This window comes from Vipera ursinii (assembly GCF_947247035.1).
Source record: "Vipera ursinii genome assembly, chromosome: Z".
Taxonomy (NCBI): Eukaryota; Metazoa; Chordata; class Lepidosauria; order Squamata; family Viperidae; genus Vipera; species Vipera ursinii.
Genome location: NC_139517.1, coordinates 126984186 through 127011407, shown reverse-complemented (window position 1 = coordinate 127011407; position 27222 = coordinate 126984186). Strand labels below are relative to the sequence as shown.

General features: G+C 44.7%; 1 protein-coding gene and 1 long non-coding RNA gene across 3 annotated transcripts in view; one reads left to right on the top strand and one right to left on the bottom strand.

Moving 5' to 3' along the window:
- Nucleotides 1-10749, top strand: part of LOC310648913 — an 11553-nt gene extending 804 nt beyond the window's left edge. Inside the window, exons 2-3 of the long non-coding RNA XR_014494177.1 lie at nt 685-801; nt 10631-10749. This is a non-coding gene — a long non-coding RNA (uncharacterized lncRNA). The remainder of the gene's footprint in view (nt 1-684; nt 802-10630) is intronic.
- HHATL (hedgehog acyltransferase like) lies at nt 1263-27222 on the bottom strand. Of its 2 annotated transcripts, XM_083377003.1 has the most exons (12): nt 27020-27222; nt 23734-23885; nt 23202-23269; nt 15765-15878; nt 14800-14994; nt 10519-10728; nt 9489-9660; nt 7584-7728; nt 5365-5400; nt 5007-5208; nt 4121-4262; nt 1263-2426 (listed from the first exon to the last, which is right to left on the bottom strand). In XM_083377003.1, the coding sequence occupies exons 2-12, from the start codon at nt 23837-23839 to the stop codon at nt 2305-2307; spliced, it is 1512 nt and encodes a 503-aa protein (XP_083233129.1). In that variant the 5' UTR covers nt 23840-23885; nt 27020-27222; the 3' UTR covers nt 1263-2304. The 2 variants fall into 2 exon arrangements, with proteins under 2 accessions (XP_083233129.1, XP_083233130.1); XM_083377004.1 differs by lacking the exon at nt 27020-27222 and having other exon boundaries at nt 14800-14989; nt 23734-23796.

Sequence of the window (27222 nt, the reverse complement as noted above, 5' to 3'; positions counted from 1 at the left end):
TGTGAGGTGGGATTTGTAATTATCCTGTCTCTTCTTGGTACCATTTCAACTAGATTACTCATTTTCAAGATGGCATCTAACTATAGATCCATCTGCAAATTCTAGAAGGTCCAGAGGCTCATTTAAATTCTGACTCGGCTGTTAGGAACAGTCTTGAATGGGGCCACTGCATCCTTGGCTGACCATCTTTGCTATTTGACCCTGTTCCTTCAAAGCCAAGGGCCAGATGACTCATTTTTCCTGATCAGGAGTCCTGGCTTTCTGTGTCATGAAGAAGACATAGAACCTAACAAGAAACATCAGCACCATCATCTTCTTTGGCTGGAGACTCAATAGGGTTGTCTATAATCTTCAAAGACAGGTAGTCCTCAGCTTATAACGGCAACAAAGCCCAAAATTTCCATTGACAAATGAGACAATTGTTAAGTGATTTGGTCCCCATTTTACAATCTTTTTGCCACAGTTGTTAAGTGAATCCCCCCAGTTGTTAAGTTAGTGACATGGTTGTTAAGTCAACCTGGCTTCCCCATTGACTTTGCTTGTCAGAAGGCTGCAAAAAAGGGATGATGTGATCCTGGGACACTACAATCATCATAAATGTGAGTCAGTTGCCAATTTTGATAATGTGACTATGGGGATGCTGCAACGGTCATGTGAAAACTGACTATAAGTCACTTTTTTTAGCACTGTTGTAACTTTGAATGGTCACTAAATGAATGGATATACGTTGAGGACAATCTGCATGGCAACATGGCAACCTGTCTGTTGGAAGGCAAAAGTCCAGTTTGCTCTCTCCAGCTGGTAAGACGAAATTCGCACGGACGAAATGAGAAGATGGAAAAGGAGGTTTTTTTATTATTATTTTGGAAGCCAGAAACTGCAGTGACAATAGTGTTGGGTTCTGGGTCAGCTAACAGCCTGGTTTGGTGAGTGGATGGCTTTTATATTATTTTGGGGCCGTGTGATCGAGATTTCTGGCCTTGTTGGGCCAAGTGTGTGTCTTTGGTTATTCTAATTGTGGTGACTTGGTTTCCATTGTGGCTGGAAACCATGATCTGTCCTTAAGGTCAGGTGAGGGAATGCAAGTTTTAGGTGTCTTTTGTCTCTCTGCTTTTTAAATTCAATCAATTTCAGCCTTATGTGGAAGCTTACAGCTGAAGGCATTTTGTTTATGAATGGAACAGTTTGTGGAACTAAATATCCATTCACAGAGGCGAGTGGCTTGAGTTTATTTTATTTCAAGGAAGCCTTTTCTCTTTCAGCGGGGTGGGGTGGAGGCATTATTTTGCCAGTATGGGGGCTTTCTTATATTAAAAGGAGTGGGTAAGGATTCTCCCTACATGTCTCGAGTTGTGCATGTAAGTCTGTAGGTTCAGTTGGCAGTGTAATCTTGAGTTTCGCTGAGGGTGGACTTCAGGAATTTGCAGGAAGTATCATTAGATAAATTCTGGTTCCAAGGGTGCCTGTAGGTAGGACATGGTCAAAGAGTCGAGATGGCAATCATGAGGCTTTGCTTGTGCAATGACTATAAAAACATTGATTGTAGGCATGGCCACCATTTTGACTTTTTTTGACTATATGCCGCACACACACCCCAGCTCTTTGGAGTAATCATCATTTCCACATGGGCATCCAAACTGGGAGAGAGGGAGAGAAGGAAAGAATGAAGAAAGGAAGGAAAAAGAAAGAATAGATTACAAAAGAAGGAAAGAGAGGGAGAAAAAAAGAAAAGAAAAAAGAAAAGGGAAGGAAGGAAGGAAGGAATGGAAGGAGGGAGGAAGTAAGTAAGTATGGATGGATGAAGGGAAGGAAGAGAGGGAGGGAGAGAGGGAGGGAGAAAGGAAAAAAGAAAAGAGCCTTGGTGGAGCAGTGGGCTAATGCCTCCTTAAGTAACACCAGCTGCCTGCAATTAGTGCAGGTTCAAGTCCCACCATGCTCAAGGTTGACTCAGCCTTCCATCCTGCCGAGGTAGGTAAAATGAGGACCCAGATTGTTGGGGGCAATTAAGCTGACTTTGTAATAATGCTGCTTGGGGTGGGGGCGAAAGCCCTAATAAGCAGGCATATACATAGAATGAAGGCTACTGCTAAGCTTGTAAGCCGCCCTGAGTCTTCGGAGAAGGGCGGGATATAAATGGAATTAAAATAAAAAAAAACATTTTTCCTATGTTTGCATAAATAAATGTTTTATTTTGGAAAACTGAGCAATGCAGGAGAACTTTGTCATTCTTCTGCAGTTTTGAGGCACCTGGGTTAAAGAAATCTCAGATGCCCCGGAGTTGCATCTTGTTTTTGCCTTTCTCCATTATTCTGCTTTTTGCTTGTCCTTCTCCTCGTCCCTTATAGCCAGAATCCGTTCCCTTTCTTTGATCAGTTGCACACCGCAGTATGTGATGAACCAGATGGAGATGGTGCTAAGAGGGAAACCTGAAATGTGACAAAATATGAGAAAGAGAAAGTGAACATGAAAGAGAAAGAGGGAGGGAGAGAGGAAGGGAGGGAGGGCAAGAAAAGGCAAGAGGGAGAGGCAGTGAGGGAGAGAAAGGAGGAGAGAGAAAAAGAGGAAGGGAGGAAGAGGTTAGAGAAAGAGGGAGAGAGGGGAAGATGGAAATGAAGTGTGGGAGGGAGGGAGAAGAAGGGTGGAAAAGAGGGAGAGAGGGAGAGAGAAAGAAGGAGATGGAAGGAAAGGGGAGAGGGAGAGGAAGGGAGGGAGGGAGGAGGGAGAATTGGGGAGGGAGAGAGGAAGGGAGAGAGAAAAGGGGAGAGGGATGGAAGGAGAGGAGGAGAGGGAAGGAGAGAGAAAGAAGGAGGGAGAGGGGGAAAGAAAGGGAGGGTGGAAGGGTAGCAAGGGAGGAAAGGAGAGAGGAAGGGAGAAGGAGAGGGAGAGGGAGAGAAAGGGAGAGAGAGGGAAAGAGGGAGGGAGAAAAGGAGAGCGAAGAAGGGAGAGGGGGAGGGAGGGAGAGGGAGGGAGGGAGAAGAGAGAAAGGGACAGAGGGACAGGGAGGGAGGGAGAGAGGGTGGAAGGGGAGCAGGGGAGGGAAAGAGGGTGAGGGCAAGAAAAAGGGAGAAATGGAGGGAGAGGGGAAAAAGGAAGAGGAAGGGAGAGAGGGAAAGAGGGAGACAGAGCAAGGAAAAGAGAGGGAAGGACAGAGGGAGGGAGGGAGGGGGAAAGGGAGGGAAGAAGGGAGAGAGGGACAGAGAGTCAGAGGATACTATTAACATGGAGTTAGCCTGCCTGGGCTGTCATATCTTTTGAGCAACAAAATTGGACACAAGATGAATATGTGTCCCATTGAGGAAGAGCAAACTCACTTTCCAAGCGTTTCCTCTGCAAAGCTTGAAAAGGAACTTGGGTTCAATGAGAGAAGCCAAGGAGGAACATTTTGAGTAGAAAAGGCATCCCTGAACTTCTGAGGAATCTTCAGGGGATGCGTGGGAGTTACTCAGAAATATAGCAGACCCTCTTCTCCTTGATCAGGAGATGAGTCCTTTTCTGCCCTGAACAGAGGGGTGTCCTCAAAAAGCAGGCCCAGCCTTAAGCTGCAGGTCCCCAGTAATTCCTAGACATCAGGAAACCAATGCCCATCAGAGTGACATTGACAGATGGAGAGTGAGATTGACAAGTAAATAGGGAAATTGACAAGTGGAGAGTGAAATTGAGGAGTGAAGAGTGAAACTGACAGGTGGTTAGTGAAATTGAAAGATGAAGAGTGAAACTGACAAGTGAAGAGTGAAATTGACAGCTGAACAGTGAAACTGACAGGTGGATAGTGAAATTGACATGTGGAAAGTGAAACTGACAAATAGAAATTAAAACTGTGGAGAGTAAAATTGACAAGTGGAGAGTAAAACACAGTTGGAGAGTGAAATTGACAGGTGAAGAATGCAGTTGACAGGTGAATGGAATTGACAGGTGAAGAGTGAAATTGACAGATGAAGAGTGGAATTGGCAGGTGAAGAGTGAAATTGACAGGTGAAAAACAAAATTGACAGTGCAGAGGGAAATTGACAGGTGAAAAGTGAAAATGATAGGTGGAGAATGAAACAGATAATGAAATTGACACCAGATATGGTGAAACTAACTAGGTTGGAGCCCCTGAGCTAGAAAAAGGCTACTGTACCAGTTAGGAAGATCCTCTTGGCAACAAGAAGGGCAAAGTCCAGACTGTTGAGGGCAAGGATGTTGTAGAAGACAATTGCCCAGAAATTGGCTGCCCCAAAGATGCCTCTGATTCGTCGAGAGGTTGCCTCGGACATGTTGGCCTGCCAAGAAGAGACATCGGTGAGATAAGGAGGACAGGAATGCTTCTCACCTCATTTCCCCGCCCAAATTTTTATGCTTCAAAGCCAAATAAGACTCTCTTAAAATATAAGTAGTCCTCAACTTACAACCACAACTGAGCCCAATATTCCTGTTACTAAATGAGACAGTTGTTAGTGAAATTTGTCCCATTTTATGACTTTGCTTGTGACAGTTGTTAAGTGTATCACTTCAGTTGCTAAGTTAGTCACATGGTTGTTAAGTGAATCCGGCTTCCCCATTGACTTTGCTTGTTGGAAGGTCACAAAAGGGGATCACATGACTCTGGGACACTGCAACCGTCCTAAATACTGGCCAGTTGCCAAGTGCCCAAAATTTGATCATGTGACCACAGTTATGCTGCAATGGTCATAAGTGTGAAAAATTGTCATAAGTCACCTTTTTCAGTGTCATTGTAACTTTGAACCGTCACTAAATGAATGGTTGTAAGTCAAGGACTACCTGTAGATACAACTCACTAAAATATCCATGAAACAGGCACATAGACATCTAGAAGCTAGGAATCGCCCATTTGTTCATGAGTTGACCTCTACAACATCATCCAAAATGATTCATTTCTTGAAAATATGGGGGGATAGAAGAGGTCACCAAACTGCCAGATACTTTGGACATTTCTTCTGATATTTGATTTCTGGTTTGGAAGATCTTACAAAGTGGACACCATGCACGAAGGATGGACTTAGCACCTCTTTCTCTGCAAACGGCTTCAGCTGGAAAAACTGTTGCACCCACAGTTCAAAATTGAGACCAAAGCAGTTGCAAATGGACCAGATGTAGACAATTTCACAAGGGCCCAGCCAGAGGGTGGTGATGGCAAACGTGGAGATGGTGGCCATGAGTTCCTTCAAGATGTTGTCATGATCCTTCCCAATATAATCGTAGACGTATCTGAAAATCAAAGCAACATAACAGGTGAGGTTTAGGAGACTAGCTGGTGGGTCTGTTCTCTTGTTGGTAAAGGATCCATCCCATGTTTGTGTGAGACCACAACATCTTCCATAGTTGTAAAGCACCAAATATGAATTGCAATCCAAAACCACTTACTTGCACAGCCAGTCGTTAATCCCTCTATCAAAGTGCCTGAAACAGATGCAGACAATAAAAGAAACTTAGTTTATTAATTGTCCTTATGGTGTAACATAAATCCACACATCTATGTGGCCAGTTTAGGATCTGTTCACTTCCTCATCCAAGATCAGATCACAATGACCAACATCCAACCTTGAATGCGCAATCAATGAATGACCATAGAACAACAGATTTGGAAGGGACCTTGGAGGTCTTCTAGTCCCTTGTTTGAGCAGGAGAACCTATACCATTTCAGACAAATTGTTGTCCAGTCTCTTTTTGAAAACCTCCAGGGATAGAGCACCTACAACTTCTGAAAGCAATCTATTCCACTGGTTAATTGTTCTCAGTGTCAGGAAATTTATCCTTAGTTCTAGGTTGCTTCTCTCCTTCGTTAGTTTCCATTCACTGTTTCTTGTCTTGCCTTCAGGTGTTTTGGAGAATAGCTTGACCCCCTTGTCTTTGTAAGACCCCCTCATATATTGAAACAGTGCTATCATGTCACCCCTTCTTTTCATCAGACTACTAGACATACCCAATTCCTGCTTCTCTTCCCTTCTTAAGTAGTGGGAGGGGAAGTCAAAATTGGCAAGATGGCAGACAGCAAAATTGGCAAGATGGCAGACAGCAAAACCCCACCCCTCCTGAAGGCACACTTGATGTTGACCCCTGGACAAATGGATGGATGTTGCATTGCGTGTTCTGTCTACCGACTTGCAGATTCTGAGTCCTCTTGTAAATCTTTCAAGGTGGTGGGCTGTTGCTCAGGAACATTGTTCAAGGGGGCTAACCTGCCTGTTAGGAATGGATTTCTCCACCCATTATGCAACTGTGGGGTATGTCCTCTTTTATCTAATCGCTCCCTAGGCAGGATCTCCACTTCCCAAGTTCTTTCTCACATACCATTACAGCAACTCTGTTATTCTGTTATGATCTGTTATTATTTTATTTAATTTATCTTTGTGATAATGTAACTGAATAACAGAGTTGGAAGGGACCTTGGAGGTCTTCTAGTCCAACCCCCCTGGTCAAGCAGGAACCCTATATAATTTCAGACAAATCGTTGCCCAATATTTTCTTAAAAACCAAAGAGCCATGGTAGCACAGTGGCTGGAATGCAGTATTGCAGGCTGATTCTGCCAACTGTCAGCAGTTCGATCCTAACTGTCACAAGATTGACTCAGCCTTCCATCCTTTCGAGGTTGGTAAAATGAGGACCCAGATTGATGGGGACAATATGCTGACTCTGTAAACCACTTAGAGAGGGGCTGTAAAGCACTGTGAAGCGGTGTATAAGTCTAAATCAAAGTCTAAAAACGTCCAGTGATGAAGCACCCACAATTTCTGGAGGCAGGTCATTCCACTGATTAATTGTTCTCACTGTCAGGAAATTTCAGGAAATTAATTCTAGATTTGTTCTCTCCTTAATTAGTTTCCATCTGCTGCTTCTTGTTCTGCCTTCAGGTGCTTTGGAGAATAGGTGGACCCCCTCTTCTTTGTGGCATCCCCTTAAATATTGGAAGACTGCTTTCGTGTCGCCCCTACTCCTTCTTTTCATTAAAATAGACATACTGTATTCCTATAACTCAACACTGCCATAACGGACTCTGTCATAGCACGGGAATAATGCTAGGAAGTAGAGACCCTATTCCTGCAACCGTTTTTCACATGTTTTAGCCTCCACTTCCCTAATCATCTTTGTTGCTCTTCCGTGCACTTTTACTAGAGTCTCAACATCTTTTTTACCTCATGGTGACCAAAACTGGATGCCGTATTCCAAGTGTGGTCTTATCAAGGCATTATAAAGTGGTATTAACACTTTGTGTGATCTTGATTCTCTCTCTCTGTTAATGCAGGACTGTGTTAGCCTTTTTGGCAGCTGCAGCATGTGGCTGGCTCATAGTTAAGGGATTGTCCACTAGGACTCCAAGATCCCTCTCACAGTTGCTACTATTGAGCCAGGTGCCACCTATACTACACCTGTGAATTTGGTTTTTCTTGCCTAAATGTAGAACTTTACTTTTTTGTGCTAGATAACTCAGTCCATAGTAGTGGTCAGGCTGTCTCGCACTTGGTCCCAAAGTTGTACACCCCTCTGTTGCTACACCAACAGTTCTCCATGCTGGGACCATCTCTTCCTGCAGTTCAGTCATGACAGGAAAGCTTTGCTCACACAGCGACCAGCAACAACTCACGTTTCTGCAAAAACGTAGAGCATCGTGATACACTTAGGGGGCTGGGGTGGGTCCAGGTGATCTAACTTGGCGATGGTGTTGATGACCCCAAACATCACAGCAGCTTTCACCCAATCGTACACCAAATTGGAGTAGGCCAGGCCAGCTGTAGAGCAGAATGGGAGGAGGAGAAAGTGAAGGACAGAAGGACAGTGAGTTGGAACAAAGATAGCTTTGTTCCCTATGCCATCTGGCTGGAAAACTCAGATTTGTTTTTCTAGCCATGTATAATATATCTCTCTATCTCTCTATCTCTCTATCTCTATCTCTATATCTATCTCTATATCTATATCTATATCTATATCTATATCTATATCTATCTATCTATATCTATCTATATATCTATCTATGTATGTATGTATATGTATATGTGTATACACACACACACACACACACACACACAACCTAACTAAACTGTGTTGTTTCTCTGGGCCACATACATTTGTGTATGTGGGTATATGCATAATTTATTTATTTATTTGTCACGTTTATGCAGTGTATATTCGTGGTTACCCTTTGAGAGCTGAATGCAATGAAATTTCATTTTAATGTATGCTGATTATACTTTTAAAGTGACAATAAAGTTATTCTCTTCTCTTCTCTTCTCTTCTCTTCTCTTCTCTTCTCTTCTCTTCTCTTCTCTTCTCTTTTCCCTTCCCTTCCCTTCCCTTCCCTTCCCTTCCCTTCCCTTCCCTTCCCTTCCCTTCCCTTCACTTCACTTCACTTCACTTCTCTCCTTACTCTACTCTACTCTGCTCTGCTCTACTCTTGACAGTGCCATTATAAATTTGAACAGACAATAAGTATGAATTACAGACAACTCAACCCAAGAGAAGCAGAATTAACCCTGGATGTTTTTCAAGTGGTGGGATTGCTTGAGTTTTCTGCAGTTCATAGATGGGACTGTCTAAACATCACAAGATCAGGAGATGTTCCCTTCCCCATGTCAAGTAGAGAAGCCAGACTAGCTAGCAGCTGAATATAAATAATTTCAGACAGACGTTTGTTCTACATAGAATTGAAGCCTGTGGTTCTCAGCCAGGGATGTTAGTTATGTCAGCATTGCTCAGCATCAAAGCTAGGAAACATAGGGCACCTCTGCTCCGCGAGCTGCATTGGCTTCCGGTTGCCCTCTGGGTGAGATTCAAGGTGCTGGTAATGACCTATAAAGCCCTAAATGGCTTGGGTCCGGATTATCTAAGGGAACACCTGCTGCCGGCATCAACTTCCCATCATCCTGTGCACTCCCACAGGGAGGGCCTTCTCAGGATACCGCCGGTTAAGGAATGCCGGCGGGTTATTCCCAGGGGAAGAGCGTTCTCTGTGGGCACGCTGGCCCTATGGAACCAACTTCCCACAGAACTTAGGACTGCCCCCGACCTTCGTTCATTTCGCTGGGACCTTAAAACTTGGCTCTTTGATCTGTTTGGTCCAGACTGAGGGGTTTTAATTTTAATTGGGTTTTAGTTTTAAATTTTGGGGATTTGAATTAATTAATTGTTTTAACTGATTTTAATTTTTGTATGTTATGCTTTTAATTTTCCCTGTAAACCGCCCTGAGTCCTACGGGAATAGGGCGGTATATAAATTTAATAAAATAAAGTAAAATAAATAAAGTTGTTACGGAAGCACTGGAAAAATGGGAAGAAGATAAAAAGTTAAACTTCCATAGATATAATGAGCACTGCATCTTTTCACTCACAGAAGGCAAATGACTGCACAGTGTGACTTCAATCAAGTTTCCAGTAATTTTTAGCTAGCTCCATTCAATGTCTCTCAAACTTTTTAAGATATGTGGAGTTCAGCTCCCAAATCCATGGACTTCAACTCCCAGAATTCTCCAGCCAATGTGCATACTATACTTACCCAGCGCCCAGTCGGAGAGACGGTTCACAAATTTCATGTCTGAAGGAATGGTCAGGATGTAGAAGAAGTGGAAGAAAACATCCACAGCGACAATGGCCATGAGGTGGACGACAGCATGAACAATGATGTGCCACATCTCCCGATCTTTACGCTGCAGCTGGCTGTTGTGTGCCTGTGACCGGGGGGGGGGGAGAAATGAGGAATGGGAAAAGGAAGGAAGAAAGGAAGGAGAGGGGGGAAGGAAGGAAGAAAAGAAAGAAGGAAGAAAGGAAAGAAGGAAGGGAGGAAGGAAGGAAGGAAGGGAGGAAGGAGAGGGGGGAAGGAAGGAAGAAAAGAAAAAAAGAAAGAAGGAAGGAAGGAAAGAAGGAAGGAAGGAAGGAAGGAAGGAAAGAAGGAAGGAAGGAAGGAAGGAAGGAGAGGGGGGAAGGAAGGAAGAAAAGAAAGAAGGAAAAAAGAAAGGGAAGAAAGGAAAGAAGGAAGAAAGGAAGGAAGGAAGGAAGGAAGGAAGGAAGGAAGGAAGGAAGGAAGGAAGGAAGGACGGGGCAAGGAAGGATTCACATTTTTATTTTTCTTGCTCCCTTCCTTTTCCTTTCTTTTTCCTTCCATCCTCCCTCTTTTTTTCCTTTTTTCCTTTATTCTCCTCCCTCCCTCCCTCCCTCTCTTCTCCTTCCTTCCTTCCTTCCTTCCTTCCTTCCTTCCTTCCTTCCTTCCTTCCTTCCTTCTCCATCTTCTTTTATATATTCAGTGTGTTCATCGGTCAGATTTAAAGCTGACCAAGCAGGAACAGACAGGGCCAACATCCGTGATAGTGGATCTATGACACATGCATCAAACATCTCACACCACAACGTTGGGGTGACGCACCAGCAAAGCCTAATTAGGCATTTTCTAAATTTTTGACACCAAAAGGTTCCCCGTTATTAATCTCCACGTTGCTTTCCTTCTGCTTCTGGATGGGCTAAAGAACGGCAGTGGCCAATGCAATGAACCAGCCCAAAGGCCACAGGCGTGGATGCTGGGTGATGCTTACCTGGACATGAAATTGGTCAAATGTCATGATGGGTCCAAAGAAGAAAAAAGGGAGGTAGAAGTTGTATTTCATCAGGGCGAATATGGAATAATTTCCTTCTTTCCTCTCACAGTTCTCCAGGGCGAAACTCATGCAGCGCATGATGCTGAATCCGGTGCCCCCATAGAGGAGGATGTCTTGGAGATCAAAGTTTCCTGAGATGAATTCATTCTGGGCCAAAGCAAAGTTATCACACATGGACTAAATAAAAGACGACTTTTTTCAAGCTGAGACAAACCATCTGTCTGAAGTTCTTCTCCCATCTTTTCCTTCCTTCCTTCCTTCCTTCCTTCCTTCCTTCCTTCCTTCCTTCCTTCCTTCCTTCCTTCCTTCCTCCCCTGCCTCTCACCCTGCCTTCCTCCTTCTTCCTCCCTCCCTCCCTTCATTTCCTCCCTCCTCTCTCCTGCCTCCCTCCTCCCTGCCTCCCTCCCTCCCTTCCTGATTTCCTTCCCTGCCTCCCTCCCTTCATTTCTTCATTCCCTCCCTCCTTCCCTTCCTTCCTTCCCTGCCTCCCTCCCCCCTCGTCCCTCCTTCCTTTCATTCCCTCGCTCCCCCTCCCTCCCTCCCTCCTTCCTTTCTCCCTCCCTCCCTCCTTCCCTCTCTTCCTCCCTTCCTCCTCCCTCCTTCCCTCCTTCCCTCCTTTCCTTCCTTGTCTCCCTCCCTCCCTTCCCTCTCTCCCTCCCTGCCTCCCTCGCTCCCCCTCCCTCCCTTCTTACCTTCCTTCTTTCCTTCTCTGCTTCCCTCGCTGCTTCACTCACTGCCTCCTTCCTCATCCCTTCCTCCCTTCATTCCCTCCATCCCCCTCTTCTCTCTCTCTCCCTCCCTCCCTTCCTTCCCACCCTATTTCTTCTTGATCCTGAAGAAATAACATCCCTAGATTCCTTTCTGAAGACCCTGAGCTCGATCCTCCTAGACATTGTTCTTGGAGTTAAAGGTTGAGTGAAATTCTAAAAAAGCCAGAGCCGTAAATTTCATGACTCCCAAGGATTATTTTCCTCTTTCGTCTAATAAAATGTCCCAATTTAAACTTCAGGTCCTGGAAGAAGAGGCAATGTTTTTTATTCAGTCCTTCATTCAATCATTCCAGCCTTGTAAGGGATAAATTGTCTGCTGAGTCTTCTGCTCTTTTATGGACAAGTCCCATCATTACAATAAAGGTTTAGGTGTGGGGGCTTTGGTTGCTTGATTGTTTTCTTGCAGACATTTCATGACCCAGTCAGAGAACGTTGTCAATGTGAGGGAGTGTGGAGTTTGTTCCCTTTTCATATATAGTTGCTTGCCTTGGGTGTGTGGTTTTTTTCATTGGTACTTTCTTGATCAGGATATTGTTTTCTGCTTTTGTTTGTCTGGGGTTAATCCATGCTTATCTGGATTTCTCTTTCTACTAGGTCCTTAGTGCTCTCTGAGATTAGTTGTTTGCTTGCAAATGATTCATTAACCCAACTAGGGAGCATAGACATCACAATTCACAACACTGTAAACCCCCTCTCTTCTAGCATAGATGAGATTCCCTAGTTGGGTCATGAAAAAATCTGCAAGAAAACCAGCCAACTCAGAGAGCACCAAGGACCCTACAGTTCTGCTCCCCCTCCTGCTCCTCCTCCTCCTCCTGCTCCTCCTCCTCCTCTCTGCAGACCCCACTCCCTTCTAGCACAGATAATGTTACCTAATTTAGTAATGAAGCATCTGCGAGCAAACACCCAGCTGAGAGAGAGCACCAAGGACTCTGCAGAAAGACAAACCCAGATAAACATGGATTAATCCCAGACAAACAAGCAGAAAACAGTACTCTAGTCAGGGAGTTACTAAGGAGAAAACCACATCCCACCAACTTTGGAGGGCAGGCTGCTGTATATAAACAGGGAGCAAATCCCACACAACAATAGTACTGATCACATTACCTAGTTGGATAATGAAACGTCTTCAAACAGCCAGCTCAGAGAACACCAAGGCCCTCTCCCCCCAGTCTACGAGCTACCCAAAGGTGATTTTTCAGGAGGCAACTGGACTTTCGTGTTTTCTTTGAAGACATTTCGCTTCTCATCCAAGAAGCTTCTTCAGCTCTAACTGGATGGTGGGAAAATGGCAGGATTTATACTCCTTCCAGACAGCTGATCATTTGCCTTCTTCTGCCATTGAGGCCACTTGGAGGTTTACCTGGGTCCTCAGGATCACCTAAGTCAGGGGTGTCAAACTCAATTTCATGGAGGGCCGCATCAGCATTGCGGTTGCCCTCAGGGGGCTGGGTGGGTGTGGCCTGGGTGGGCGTGGCCTGCTGGGTGGGCGTGGCTAAAGTGCATATGGCCTACTGGGTGGGCGTGGCCAGCTCTACATCGTTTGCATCAAGGGTGCCTATGGGGGCCTGGGCAGGAGTGGGGCAGATCTGAGGGTCTCTGGAAGAAGGAGGGTCTCTGGGCCAGGGCCGAGGCAGTGGGGGCCATTCCCTCACTGTTTCCAGGATGGCTCCGCGGGCCGCATGAAACCACTTCGCGGGCCGGATCTGGCCCCCCGGGCCTTGTGTTTGACATGTCTGACCAGTAGTGGAAATGGGTGTGAGGCCTTCTTGGCTGCAGGTTGTTTTCATTCTCCACCATCCAGTCAGAGCTGAAGAAGCTTTTTTGGATGAGAAGTGAAACGTCTTCAAAGTAAAAACAAGAAAGTCCAGTTGCCTCTTGAAAAAAGCACTTTGGGATGACTGTGGCCTGGATGACTGAGGATCTCCATAGCTACGTATATCTGCTTCTATTGAAAAGTTTAGATGAAGATGGAGGGAGATCCATTTGATGACCTAAAAGCACTGATATGGAACCTTAACTGGCAAAGGAAGAAAGCTAGAATGAGACTGAAGACTTCACTTCACATTCTAGGATCTCTGGCTCGAAGTCAGTGGCCACCTCATCATGGTTATCAGGGACATTAAGTTTGTTCTTGTATAGTTCTTCTGTATAATTTTGCCACCTCTTCTTAATCTCTTCTGCCTCTGTTAGGTCCCTGCCATTTTGGTCCTTTATCATGCGCATTTTTGCATGAAACGTTCCCTTCATCTCCAATTTTCTTGAAGAGATCTCTAGTCCTTCCCTATTCTATTGTTTTTCTTTTATTTCTTTGCACTGTTCATTTAAGAAGGCATTCTTATCTCTTCTAGCTATTCTTTGGAATTCTGCATTCAATTGGGCATATCTATGTTTTTCTCCCTTGCCTTTCACTTTCCTCCTTTCCTCAGCTATTTGCAAAGCTTCCTCAGACAGCCATTTTGCTTTCTTGCATTTCTTTTTCTTTGGGATGGTTTTGGTTGCTACCTGTTGTACAATGTCGCGAACCTCTGTCCATAGTTCTTCAGGCACTCTGTCTATCAGATCTAATTCCTTAAATCTATTTGTCACCTCTACTGTATATTTATCAGGGATATGATTTAGTTCATATCTGAGTGGCCTAGTGCTTTTCCCTACTTTCTTCAGTTGTGTTCTGGATATTACAGTTTTTATGAAGTGAGATAAGGGGAACCTCGGTTACTCAGAGATTGAACATTATGGGTCTTAAAGATTGATTGGAATATCGGTGAAAATTTAAAAATTAAGTAAAATTAATAACAGGATATGGATTGTTATACTCAGATCAATTAAAACGTGGATAACCTAAAATGTATTGATAAATGTAACAATGATGTTTTTATTGAGTTGATTTAATTAGAAGTGCATTAGCTCGATTAAGAGACAAAGAGAAGAAATATTTGGTACTAAAGCTTATCTTGTTGAATTATTGTTTAACCCCGCCACCACATTGCTTTTCAAATACTTAAATGTAAAATTGGAAAACTAATAAAATATTATTTTTAAAAAAGAAGAAAAATTTAGTTCTTAGCTACTCACACCCTGGACGGTATCTCTTTACTCTCCTACCATCGGTTAGGAGATACAGGAGTACAGCCAGCCATACCAACAGGCTGAAGAACAGCTTTTATCCATGGGCTGTCAGGCTCTTGAACGGGAAATAATTTTATAATTTTATATATGATTGACTTGCGAGGCCGGTGTGTTGTGCAATTAGCTCACATGGTGTAACAAGATGGTGGGTTTGTTGTCACTGTGAGTTGTGGTGGTGGTGGGGGCATGAAGGGAGGCTCAGCCAATCTCATTGTACACACGTTGTACTTTGATAACAAAGGTTGATTGATTGATTGATTGATTGATAGATATCCAGGTTTCTGGCAAGCTGGAAGCAACAGCAGGAAGAACAACTCACCTGCCAGGAGCTGAAAGGTTGAATCTTGAACGAAGCAAGGCTGCAGAGTCCAGCCAGGAAGCACAGCCATTTCTGTTTAGCCAGGCCCACGGTGTAGAGCACCAAGCAATGGGACAGGATGACCATCAAGTAGCTGCTTCCCATGGTGCCTAGCACAATCAGGAGGCCGTATAACATGTACATTGCAGACCTGTGCTGCGAGGAAATGAACAAAGAGACTGTTGGTCTATCTGGTCTCAAGGTCCTCTCTAGCCAAAAACACTCGGTGGTTGAATTAGATTCCTCCTTTGTGAAAGTCAATGGAAGGTCTTGCATGACAGGCAGTCCTTGAATTATGGCTGTTCATTTAGCAACTGTCCAGAGTTACAACAGCACTGAAAAAGTGAATCATGACCAGTCCTCGCACTTACGACCGCTGCAACATCCCCACAGTCATGTGATCAAAATTTACGTGCTTGACAACCACCATGTATCAGGAAGTCCTTGACTTAAAGAGTTCGTTTAATGACAACAGCAGTGGAAAAAGGGACTTATGACTGTTTTTCACACTTACAACTGTTGCAGCATCCCCATGTGATCAAAATTCGGATGCTTGGCAACTGACTCATTTATGACGGTCGCAGCGTCCTGGGGTCATGTGATCCCCTTTTTCGACCTTCTGATCAGCAAAGTCAATGGGGGAAGCCAGATTCACTTAACAACCAGTTTACTAACTTCAGTGATTTGTTTAACAACTGCGGCAAGCAAGGTCGTAAAATGGGGCAAAACTCACTTAACAGCCATCTTGCTTAGCCACTGAAATGTTGGGCTCAGCTGTGCTCATAAGTCAAGGACTGCCTGTCATGGAATCCCTGAGACTGGCTGCTAATGTATTCATGGTGTGATTCCAAGAACAGCCAGCAGGAGGCAGGCTCTGGTGGACCATATGCTGGGTGGACCATTGCAAGGGCTGAGCATCTACATACCTGAGCAGCCACCATAGAGCAGATCTTGGCAAACAGGACGTGGCCCGAAAGAGCAAAGAGGATGAAGTTTCTGAACGACGTGAACCACATGGCCCATTCGAAGTCGGCCACATCCTGTAAAACAGAAGCAGGAAGCGAGATGGTCACTGCACAGAAACTCCAGTTTTTATGTGTTGCTCCTGGTAATTGGAGTGGACTGACTGGGGCACACTTGGCGTACTTTATGGACCAAATCCAGAGGTTCTTTGAGGCTCTTTAAATACAGGGAAAGAGGGAGGGAGAAGGAAGGGAGGGAGGGAGAGAAAGAAGGAGGGAGGGAGGGAGAGAGGGAGGGAGGGAGGGAGGAAGGAGGGCAGGAAGGAAGGATCAAGAAAAAGAGGGTTGGAGCTAGGGATCAAGAAAAGAAAGGGAGAGAGGAAGGATGGAGGGAAGGAAGAATCAGGGAAGGAAGGAGGGATCAAGAAAAGAAAGGGAAGGGAGTAAGTAAGTAAGTAAGTAAGTAAGTGTGGGAAGTCAGCCCCGCAGAGAAGAAAATATTAAAAGGATAGAATATATTTCCCTAAAGGATTTTAAAAACAGAAACCAACCCTGCCCCCAAATCTCCCTGCCCCAAGCAGAAACCAGCTCCGCAGAAATGCAGATGTGATAATCTTATCAGAAAGACTGGAATAAGGAAACTGGGATTAGGAAGAAAGATCCTTAGAGTCAACGCCAAAAATTTAAGAGTCATCAGCCCCAGCCCCAGGGAAGCAGGATATGACCTTTGGGACATAATAGGATTAACCCACCACTATCAGAATACCAGAAAGGCACACTCAGACTCAGGTCACAGGAACAACTCCAAACAAAAGGCTCCAGAGGGTACAAAAACCCACTCCCTATATGTGCCCTCTCTCTTTTTCTTCCAGAGCTGTAGGCATGTTTCCTGAGTCCATCTTGAAGTACACGCTCTGCATGTCTCTTTTGGATGGCAAACCTCAGATAGGGACTTCAGAGGAAGTGTACAAAGTGCGCTTGAGATAACATGCGAAAAACAAGATCTTAAATTAGAAAGATAAGCTTATGGAATGCAGGAAACCGGATCATATATTAATCCTTGTATTTATTGAAAGGGATAAGCAATCGATAAGGAAAAACAACCAGTTTCGGGATGGCATGTAAACTGCTAATGTTTAACCGCTAAAGCTATTGTTTAAGACATATATATATATATATATGAGTGAATGTTAACCAATAAAGAACACAGCTGCTCAAGATTCGTGTGAGTCTCCTTTCATACTACACAGAGCCATCTTTCTGTCTGGGTCTCCTCTTCAATAAACTGCAACCTTCTTCCTAAAGCAGTTGCCATGTTGTTTATTCCTGGCTTGGACTGAACCATGATGAAGACTTTTCAACAATTTGGCAACCCAGAATGGGAATCCAAGCTAACCTTCCCAATGGACTGAGACTGGTAAACCCCATCTTGCCGGCAGCAGACCCCTTTTGTGTGTGGATGGGTTTCCCAGGCCATGGCCATGTGGAGCCAGGGTAGTAAAGGGACTTTTGAGTTTGAGCTCAAGGGCTGCTTTGGAAAGAAGGTGAAGGTGAGTACCTCTAAATTTTAACTTTAAAGACCAGGGTAGCAAAGGAAATGTGTGTATGTCTCTGTGTGTGTGTGAGAGAGAGAAGACTCGTTTCCCAATCACAGTTGGATTTTGTTCCCTCTGATCTTTCCTAACCGCAGAAAGGATCTGTTCAAGTGGCAGACCCTGGAAAGCATGGGGGTTTGGCCTGAGTGCAGGATCTTTTCTTACGGAAATGGGAGAGGCTGTATGCAAATGGAACGAATGAATGAGAGCATTGGATTTGGGCAATCAGCTGGCAAGGCCCTGTAAGCAAAGCTCATCTGTAGGAGGTGTTCCTACTACTGCACAAAGCAGAGGTCCTCCCAGATTCCTCCTAAGTCTGAAAACTGAAGGCGGTGAGGTAGAAGGAGGCCGCATACCTGTCTGAGCCAAGGGTGATAGGTTCTCCCCAGATGCCTTTTTGGTCTGCAAAATGACGATGGGAGTTCCCTGGGTAGGGGGGTCCCGTACTTCATTAGGGAACCGAAGTCATCCTGGGCAATTTTTTTAGTGCCCCCAAACTGATAGGCGGGGCAGCAGGGATAGTGTTGCTAGGGACCCGACTGAGCCAATTGAACCCCACATCGCAAGGGGGACATGGTTAGCTGTAGTTCGAGGATGGGAATTAGGTCACCTATTGGAGATTTACTTGAGGTGTGGGATGAGAGGTGATTGCCCGCCCTGGATGGTATGAAAAAGGAAGCAAGCAAGAGAAATTTGTGAAGAATGGGCTTTGCTGGGAAACCAATCTGGCTAAATAAAGGTACTTAAAGGGAAAATAATAAATAGTGATTCATTCTCTCTCTCTTTCTGCAACCATGTGGTATGTTTAAAATTTGTGCCTTCCCTAATTTGTGTTAACTGAGATTTATGGTGGGAATGACTGGGATGTGTAAAACTAAGACTTCTGTTTTCTTCTCTGTTCTCTTGTCTTTGTGTGTATATATATGTGTCAAGGTCTTTGTGTGTGAGGTAAATGTGACTGTTAATTGTCTCTAATCCAAAGAGAAAAGAATTTTAAAATTCTGCTAGAAATTCTGCTTAAATTAAATCATCAAAAGTAAACTGTCCTGACTTCCGGTGGCTCCGCGGCGACGGAGGGAGCCTTCCCGGGCTGCCCGCGGCTCAGCTGGTGCTTTTTCGCCCGAAACAGCGCCGATCAGCTGTTCGGGCGAATCTGAAGCCCCCTCCTCGGGAGAAGAGGAGGGGGTGAGCCCCCAGGTGGGGGTTGAGTTCTCCGGGGCCGCCTGAGCTTGGAGCTTGGGCGGCCGAAGGATTGAACTCCCCCGTAGCCTGGGCTGCTCCCAGCTGACCAGCGTCTCTGCTCCGGATTTTATGGAGCAGAGCCAGGCGTCTGCGACCATCCCTGCTTGAAGGAGAGACTATGAAAGGGAAAGAGCAGGCAGAGCAGTACAAGAGGGAAAGATGAAGAGATGAAGAAGATTTTATTTTACTCTCAAGCTTGATGGACTTTGTTTAAAACTTAAAGTGAAAGTGCGTCACAATTGTAAGTAAAAGATGGCGGCTAAACCTCCCCCTAGAACTTTTCGGAGTGCTGGAAATTCTCCGGTGCAACAACAATCATTGCTGCAGGCGTTGCATTCTCCTGATGTATTGACATCGAAGGATCTTGAAAAACATACCCAGTTAATTTTGGAGTCAATGGGTGTTAAATTTCTACAGATGGAGGAGAAATTGGAGAAATTGGAGCAGAGAATGGAAGAAAGGATGGAACAGAAACTTAGAGAAATGAAGGTAGACATTTTGTCCTCAGTGCAAAAAGTTGCTAAATGTGTGGAGGTGCTGGATGATCAAGTGCAAGACTTGATTCAAAAGAATGCTTTATTAGAAGCAAAAGTACTGGAAATTGAAGATTTAAAAGACAAAATTGACAGTGAACAGAGCTTGGCCCAATTTTACCAGATGCAGTTTGCTGTGAGAATTAGAGGCCTAAAAGAGGATATTAAGGAAGATTTAAAGCAGCTGGTTTCTGAGGCTTTTGAGGGAGTATTGAACCATCCAGCATCTGAATTAAAACAAGGTATGGACAAAGTGTTCCGTGTGAATTCGTGGATTGCTAAACAGAGAAAGTTGCCTAGAGATGTGGTGGTTTATTTTGTAAAAAGGGAAATTAGAGATGAAGTTATACAAGCTGCCTACGATACCAAAGTTGTGATTGCTGGTCAACAAGTTTTGGTTTTAAAAGAAATTCCTCCAAAGATTTTAAAGAGAAGGAAGGATTTTATATTTCTTGTGCAAGAGCTCAAGCAAAGAGATATAAGGTTCAGATGGGAGATCCCAGTTGGGTTGAGCTTCATGTATGATGGCAAAAGATACTGTTTGAGTAATGTGAAGCAAGCGCATGATTTTTATAATAATGTCTTGGAAGTAACCCCATCAACACTTCTGGAAGCTGCAGAGGGATCTGGAGAAGGAGAACATCAAGAGGATGAAGATGCACAGATAGACGAGAAGGGTACAGGAGGAGTTCAAGCTGCAACTCTTTTGGATGATCTTAGAGAACAGAGGGTGACGCGTGCTGCCTTAAAACGCTCAAAAAAGAAAAAAAAAATAAGACCAGTAGAAATCTATGGAACTTCCACAAAATATTTACAGTTAAGTGGTAGTTGTGTTTTTAAAAAAAAAAAAAAGTTTTGGGATGCTATGTATGGTAATAGATTTTTTTTTTTTAACTTGGAATTAATGGACAACTTACTACAGAGGAAGAGGAAGAAAGTTTTGTGGGTTAATGTGGGTTAATTTGTGTAAGAACTATTTATTAATGTGCAAATGAGAATATGTTAAGGTAATAGTGAATTGTGGAAGAACATAGATGGGAATGATGCTAGTTTTCTTTTATTTTAGTTTTTTATATATATTTAGTATTATTAAGGATTGGTTTACTATATACAAGCTAGAGAGTGATGGATTTTAGAGTTTATAATTGTTAGTATATGATTGTTTATGATTGCCTTTTAGATATATACCTTGTATTTTGCTCTGGGAAGTCGGGGGGGGGGGGGAGGGGGGAGGAGGGGAAGTGGAGGGGGGGAGGGAGGGGAGGGAGGAGGGGGAGGGGGAGGGGGGGAGATAGGGGGGAGGTAGGGAGGGGAGGAGGGAGGGGGAAGGGGGGTTTTTTTAAAGGAAAATTGTATTTTATAAAACTTTTCAATAAAAAAAAAAAAAAGTAAACTGTCCTCACTCTGTTTGTCTGGCCAACAAACAGAGTGAAGAGAAAAATAATAATAATAATATTTTTTTCCTTTCTCTCTCTGTACTCGTAAGAACAGTCCAAAGTTAGCAGGTGAGAATGTTTTAAGTTTATCTGCTGGAAAAGTTTCACTGTATGTGTCGTAAATGGGTTTTATCTGTCTATCCTTTTCCAGAAACATGACCAGCATTTTTCAAGTTGCAAGTCCTTAAGTCCTAACATGTTGCAAATGTTCCGTTCAAATGCGAGACCTTTCATTTTGTTGTTCTCTTACCAGAATCCAGGTTTCTTTTGTCCTCATCTGTGATTTCCTCATTTTGTCAGCCTATATGTTTCTTTATTTATTATTATTGGGACTTAATATATCTTTAACCACTGCATTATTAATGCCTTTTCAAACTCTGTCTGCAAGCTATTCCCCCCCCCACCCCATGTACTTCTCCTTTTCTTATCCTCTGTTCTCCATGCTTTTGTCTGCCTCTCCTGGGAGACTCCACCCAGAAAGGGGGGAGGAGATCTTGTTCTCATGTCTTTCAGCCCTACACAGATGACACCCCCCCCAACCTTTGGAAGCAGAGCACACTGACCCAGATGCTGCCTCCATCCATTTGAGCCATGGAATTGGGTTCTGGATCCAGCCATCCACTAAAAAGCTACCATGCAAGCTGAGTGGAACAGATCTTCCCAAGTCCTACCATTCCCCCCAGATGCCTTCCTGGAGCTACTGGTCCCCACGTGAAGCCTCAGAAGAAAATTAGGAAGACTATGGGGGGAGGGTGGAAACACATTGTAAGGTTTTCTTTCTTGCCCCATTTGTATTGTAATAAGTCAATTGAATGTATTTATGGAGTGATGGCATTCAGGAATAGTTGACGCAGCAAGTCCTGAACACCTTGGATTCTGTCTGGTGGGAGGAAAATTTATCCAGAATGTTTGTATTGCCTGTTTTGTTAGTAGCTACACACACACACACACACACATGCACACACACACACACACACACACACACACCCCATTCATAATCACACTGAGTCTATCTCTTTCACCTACTTTTAGTAAAACTCCAGCCTGATTCTTGCCCTGTGTTATTAAATCTTTGTAGGAACAACTTCCAGCAAAATTCCAAGGGGGAGGGAACCAGGCCCCCTCAGGCAATTTGCAATTCATATGGCCTCACTGAGGAAGTAGTAGGAAAGGTATCTCCAAACCTACGCTCTGAATATCTTGCACTGGTGGACTCAGATTGGGACTACTTGGGTTCACTATGTGCAATTTAAGAAAATTTAATAGCCTGACTTGCACACTGGCTAACCTCAATTGGACATTAAAAACCTGGATGCACCAAACTAAGAGCTAAGGCAGGAATCAACCCTCGAAAATGGGCAGCCAGTGGTTATGTACTGATGAAGACCATGGCTGTGAAGAATTCTGAAAGGCATGGGCTTCAAAACCTGACTGGAAGCTCAAAGTGACATCCAACATTTGAAAAAGAATTGGCACAGAATATTGGACACTATAAATTCCTTTTCCATCTAACAGAACTTTTGCCCTGGCTTTAAACTTCATGGTTGAACTCTATTAGTGTCTTCTTCTTTTTTTGTGGCTTAACAGTTTAAAATTGTTTACTAAGTCTCCCTGATCAGATCAATCTTAATTTTGTGTCAGTAAGTGTGTCATTCACACACTTATGGCACAAAGGGGGGGATTGTGGGAAGTCACCTCCCCAGAGAAGGAAATATTAAAAGCAGAATACATTTCCCTAAAGGATTTTAAAAGCAGAAACCAACCCTGCCCCAAGTCTCCCTGCACCAAGCAGAAACCAGAAATGCAGATGATAATCTTGTCAGAAAGACTGGAGTCAGGAAACTGGGATTAGGAAGAAAGATCCCTAGAATCAACACCAAAAATCTAAAAGTCATCGGCCACAGCCCCAGGGGAGCAGGATATGACCCTTGGGACATAATAGGATTAACCCACCACCATCAGAATACCAGAAAGGCACACTCAGACTCAGGTCAAAGTTCATGCCACAGGAACAACTCCAAACAAAAGGCTCCAGTGGGTATAAAACCCACTCCCTACATGTGCTCACTCTCTTTTCTTCCAGAGCCATCTTCCTGTCTGGCTCTCCTCTTCAATAAACTGCAACCTTCTTCCTAAAGCAGTCACCATGTTGTTTATTCCCAGCTTGGACTGAACCCTGATGAAGACTTTTCCTTCAATGGAAGGAAGGAAGGAAGGAAGGAAGGAAGGAAGGAAGGAAGGAAGGAAGGAAGGAAGGAAGGAAGAAGAGTGACAGGGGAGGTGGGAAGAAGGAAGGAGGGAAGGAAGGATCAAGAAAAAGAGGAATGGAGGTAGTGATCAAGAAAAGAGGGAGGGAGAAAGGAAGGAAGGAGGGAGAGAAGGAAGAACCAAGAAAAGGAGGGAAGGAAGGAGGGATCAAGAAAAGAGGGAAGGGAGGGAGGGAAGGAGGAAGGATCATGAAAAAGGGATGGAGATAGGGATCAAGAAAAGAAAGGGAGGGAGGGAGGGATCAAGAAAAGAAAGGAAAGGGAAGTAGGAAGGAAGGAACATAAACATAAATCTTCTTTGTCAGCCTAATCAAAATCCCGCACTTACCATTTTCCTGCCAAAATAATGCCATCCTGGTTTTATGTTTTCTCGGAAGGTTTTTCGATTCATGCTATCTGAAAAGAAAAAAAAGGGAGAGAGGGAGAAAAATGGCTAAGAGAGGAAGAATCACCAGGAGATGGGGAATTCTAGTACCACCTTCGGCATAAAGGTAGGCTGGGTGATACTGGGCCAATCGCCAGGAGGCGGTGAGTTCTAGTCCTGCCTCAGGCATGAAAACTGGCTGGGTGACTTTGGGCCAGTCCCTTTCTCACTCCAGTCCACCTCACAGGGTCGTTGTTGCAAGGAAAATAGGAGGAGGGTGTTGGATACCTTTGCCACCTGGAATTACTTTTAAAAATTATAAACCTGGGATATTAAATAAATAAATAAGCAAATAAGTAACTCAGTAAGCGAATGAATGCACTTGTGCATGAACGAATAAATGAATAATACAGCAGTAGATTTGGAAAGAGAGGTGCTTCCAGGGGCCCAGTGGAAATTCTTCCCCCTACCTCAGAGGGATTTTTCAGGAATTTACCTCGGGAGCTGTCAAATATCTCCTGTCCACTGTAAGCGATGGCACAGGATACAATTAGGGCATAAAGACCCAACTCATAGGTGGGCAGTGCCGCCTTGATCCCCATCTTGGACAGAAGCACTTGAAGGACGAACGCCAAGGGTCTTCCAGACCTGAGATAGAGAGAGAGAGAAATTGAAGAAAGAGAATGATGGTCATTGAATCACTGAATTCTGGAATCACGGGGGACCTTTGAAGACACCTAGAAGACACCTGTGCTCAGGGCAGACGGCCAGCTAAAACTGAAATTAGATGGCACCATTCAGTGTGGGGAGACATGCAAGGAAGGAGATGGCACCATTGCTCTAAGGTCCTTGGTGCTGTTTGAGCTTGGTTATGTTCTTGCAGACGTTTGTAGGACCCAACAGCTGTAGGTAACATCATCAGTGCTAGAAGGAAGGAAGGAAGGAAGGAAGGAAGGAAGGAAGGAAGGAAGGAAGGAAAGGAAGGAAGGAAGGAAGGAAGGAAGGAAGGAAGGAAGGAAGGAAGGAAGGAAGGAAAGGAAGGAAGGAAGGAAAGGAAGGAAGGAAGGAAGGAAGGAAGGAAAGGAAGGAAGGAAGGAAAGGAAGGAAGGAAGGAAGGAAGGAAGGAAGGAAGGAAGGAAAGGAAGGAAGGAAAGGAAGGAAGGAAGGAAGGAAGGAAGGAAGGAAGGAAGGAAGGAAAGGAAGGAAAGGAAGGAAGGAAGGAAGGAAGGAAAGGAAGGAAGGAAGGAAGGAAGGAAGGAAAGGAAGGAAGGAAGGAAAGGAAGGAAGGAAGGAAGGAAGGAAGGAAAGGAAGGAAGGAAGGAAGGAAAGGAAGGAAGGAAGGAAGGAAGGAAGGAAGGAAGGAAGGAAGGAAGAGGAGGAGGAGGAGGGGGAGGAGGAGAACTGTGGGGTGGTTGGTGTTCTCTGAGATTGGTTGTTTTCTCACAGACATTTCCTGACTCAAGTAGGGAACATCATCAGTGCTTGAAGGGACTTGGGGGGGGGGGTTGGGAGAGGAGGAGGAGAAAAAGGAGGGGGATAGGGGGTCCTTATTGCTCACTGGGCTTGGTTGTTTTCTTGCAGACATTTCATGACTTGACTAAGTAACATCATCAGGGCTAGAAGGGAGTGGGCATTACAGAGAGGAGGAGGAGGAGGAGGAGGAGGAGAAGGAGGAAGATGACTGTGGGGTCTTTGGCACGCTCTGAGCTGGTGGTTTTCTCGCAGATGTTTCCTGACCTAACTTGGTAACATCATCAATGCTGGAAGGGTGTCCTCTCTTCATATACTAATAGCTTTCCTGTCAGTCTTGGTGGTTTCTTGATTAGGCTGCTTATTAATAACTTGTATACAAACAGAGACTAACCCCCCCCTCCCTTCTAGCGCTGATGATGTTACCTAGTTGGGTCATGAGGCATCTGCTAAAAAACATGCCTCAGAGAGCACCAAGGATCCCAAAGTTAAACCCTGAATTAAATTAAATTAAATATTCTCTTCTAGTCCTAGAATTCGGAGACCTTTGGTGATTGGCCCAAAGTCACCCAGCCAGTTTTTTTGCCTAAGGCGGGACTAGAACTCACCGTCTCCTGGTGATTGGCCCAAAGTCACCCAGCCAGCTTTTATGCCTAAGGCGGGACTAGAACTCACCGTCTCCTGGTGATTGGCCCAAAGTCACCCAGCCGGCTTTTATGCCTAAGGCGGGACTAGAACTCACCGTCTCCTGGTGTTTGGCCCAAAGTCACCCAGCCGGCTTTTATGCCTAAGGCGGGACTAGAACTCACCGTCTCCTGGTGATTGGCCCAAAGTCACCCAGCCGGCTTTTATGCCTAAGGCGGGACTAGAACTCACCGTCTCCTGGCGACTGGCCTAAGTCACCCAGCCATCTTTCATACCTAAAGTGAGACTAGAATTCCCTATCTCCTGGTGACCAGCCTAAGTCACCCAGCCAGCCTGCTTTCATGCCAGCCAGGAATAGAACTAGACTAGACTAGAACTCAGGATTTCCCACTCAGAATTAGATCCCTATTCTTTGCAACCCTTCTCCGTCAAATACCTCACTTAACCCCATGCATCCTTATCCTACCCCAGAGATGCCTCCTGCATTATTCTGGACCTCCAAGAAAAGGTTATAAGCACGAAACTGCCAGAAACGCTTTGAAATAATTGCTTGTCCCCATTTTTTATCCTGAATGGTTCGTTTTGACTCCTGGACTAATAACAAGAAGCCTTTGAAGAGCAGCCCAGAGGAAAGAATTGTGTCTTTGTGCTTCAGTGTGTGTGTGTATGTGTGCGCGCGTGTGTGTCTGTAAGAGTGTGTGTGTGTGTGTGTTTGTGTGTGTGTGTGTGTGTGTGTGTGAAAGAGAGATTCTCCCCATCCCTCCATTCAATTCCCTTCCTCCTTTTGCATCAGGTTAACTGTTTTCAGCCCAGAGGAACCAAGAAGACGCAAACTTCACAAGGCAGACAAACAACATGCAGCTCGGCCTCTGTTTCCTATTTTAGCTTCAAAACCACCTTATCTGTGCAGAGACAACATGATAGCAAAATGGGTGGTGTTGCTTTCCAGCTTGTATCCTGCAGAGACACCGGCACGGGGGAGGGGAGAGAGAGAGAGAGAGAGAGAGAGAGAGAGAGAGAGAGAGAGAGAGAGAGAGAGAGAGAGAGAGAGAGAGAGAGAGAGAGAGAGAGAGAGAGAGAGAGAGAGAGAGAGAGAGAGAGCGCCATCCGCAAGGAGAAACAAGCCAAATTTTTTGGCAAAACTTCTTTCGTGTACTTCTGCAGTGCATCAGGATTTTGCTGCATTGCTGGGACTGCTTGGCATCACACAAAAAATGCAGAATATACCCCTGCTTTAAGTATCTGGAGGTTTTTAAGTGTTTTTTAAAAAAAAACTGCTTTAAAAAAACCTGGAGTTTTAAAACAGTTTTTCTTAAAAACAAAACATAACCAAACAACCCCGGAGGTTTCTAACAACAGACCGGACAATCGTTTATCTGAAATGGTATAGTTTTTTCTGCCTGAGCACCAGGTTGGACTAGAAGACCTCCAAGGTCCCCTCCGACTCTTGTTATTCTGTTATTTTCTCCCAGCCCACCCAGCCTACCGAGCTCTTTTCTATAAATTGCAGCCTGCTCATCCCTTTTAGCAGCCGTTCTCCTCCCCCTGCCCCCCACCCATTTAAGCCCTCCTTGCCAAGCAAACTAAGACCACTCTTTTTTTTGTTCCCCATAAAGCATTTGTTGCACCAAAAGTCTTCAAGCCCCCCCCACCCCCCCTTCACTGACCTTGAGGAAGTTAGCAGAGTTGGGCAATGCAGCCTAAGGAATCAAGAAGGGGATGGGTGGGCACAGTTGGGGTAGAGTGGGGGAGCAGGCTTGGGGTCGCCTCTTTCAAGCTGAAGTCTAGGAAGCCATGAAGATAGGGTCTCTGGTCTTGCTCGAATTCGGGTCCTCAGTGGAGCTGCTGGGCTGCTGAAAGTTCCCGATGA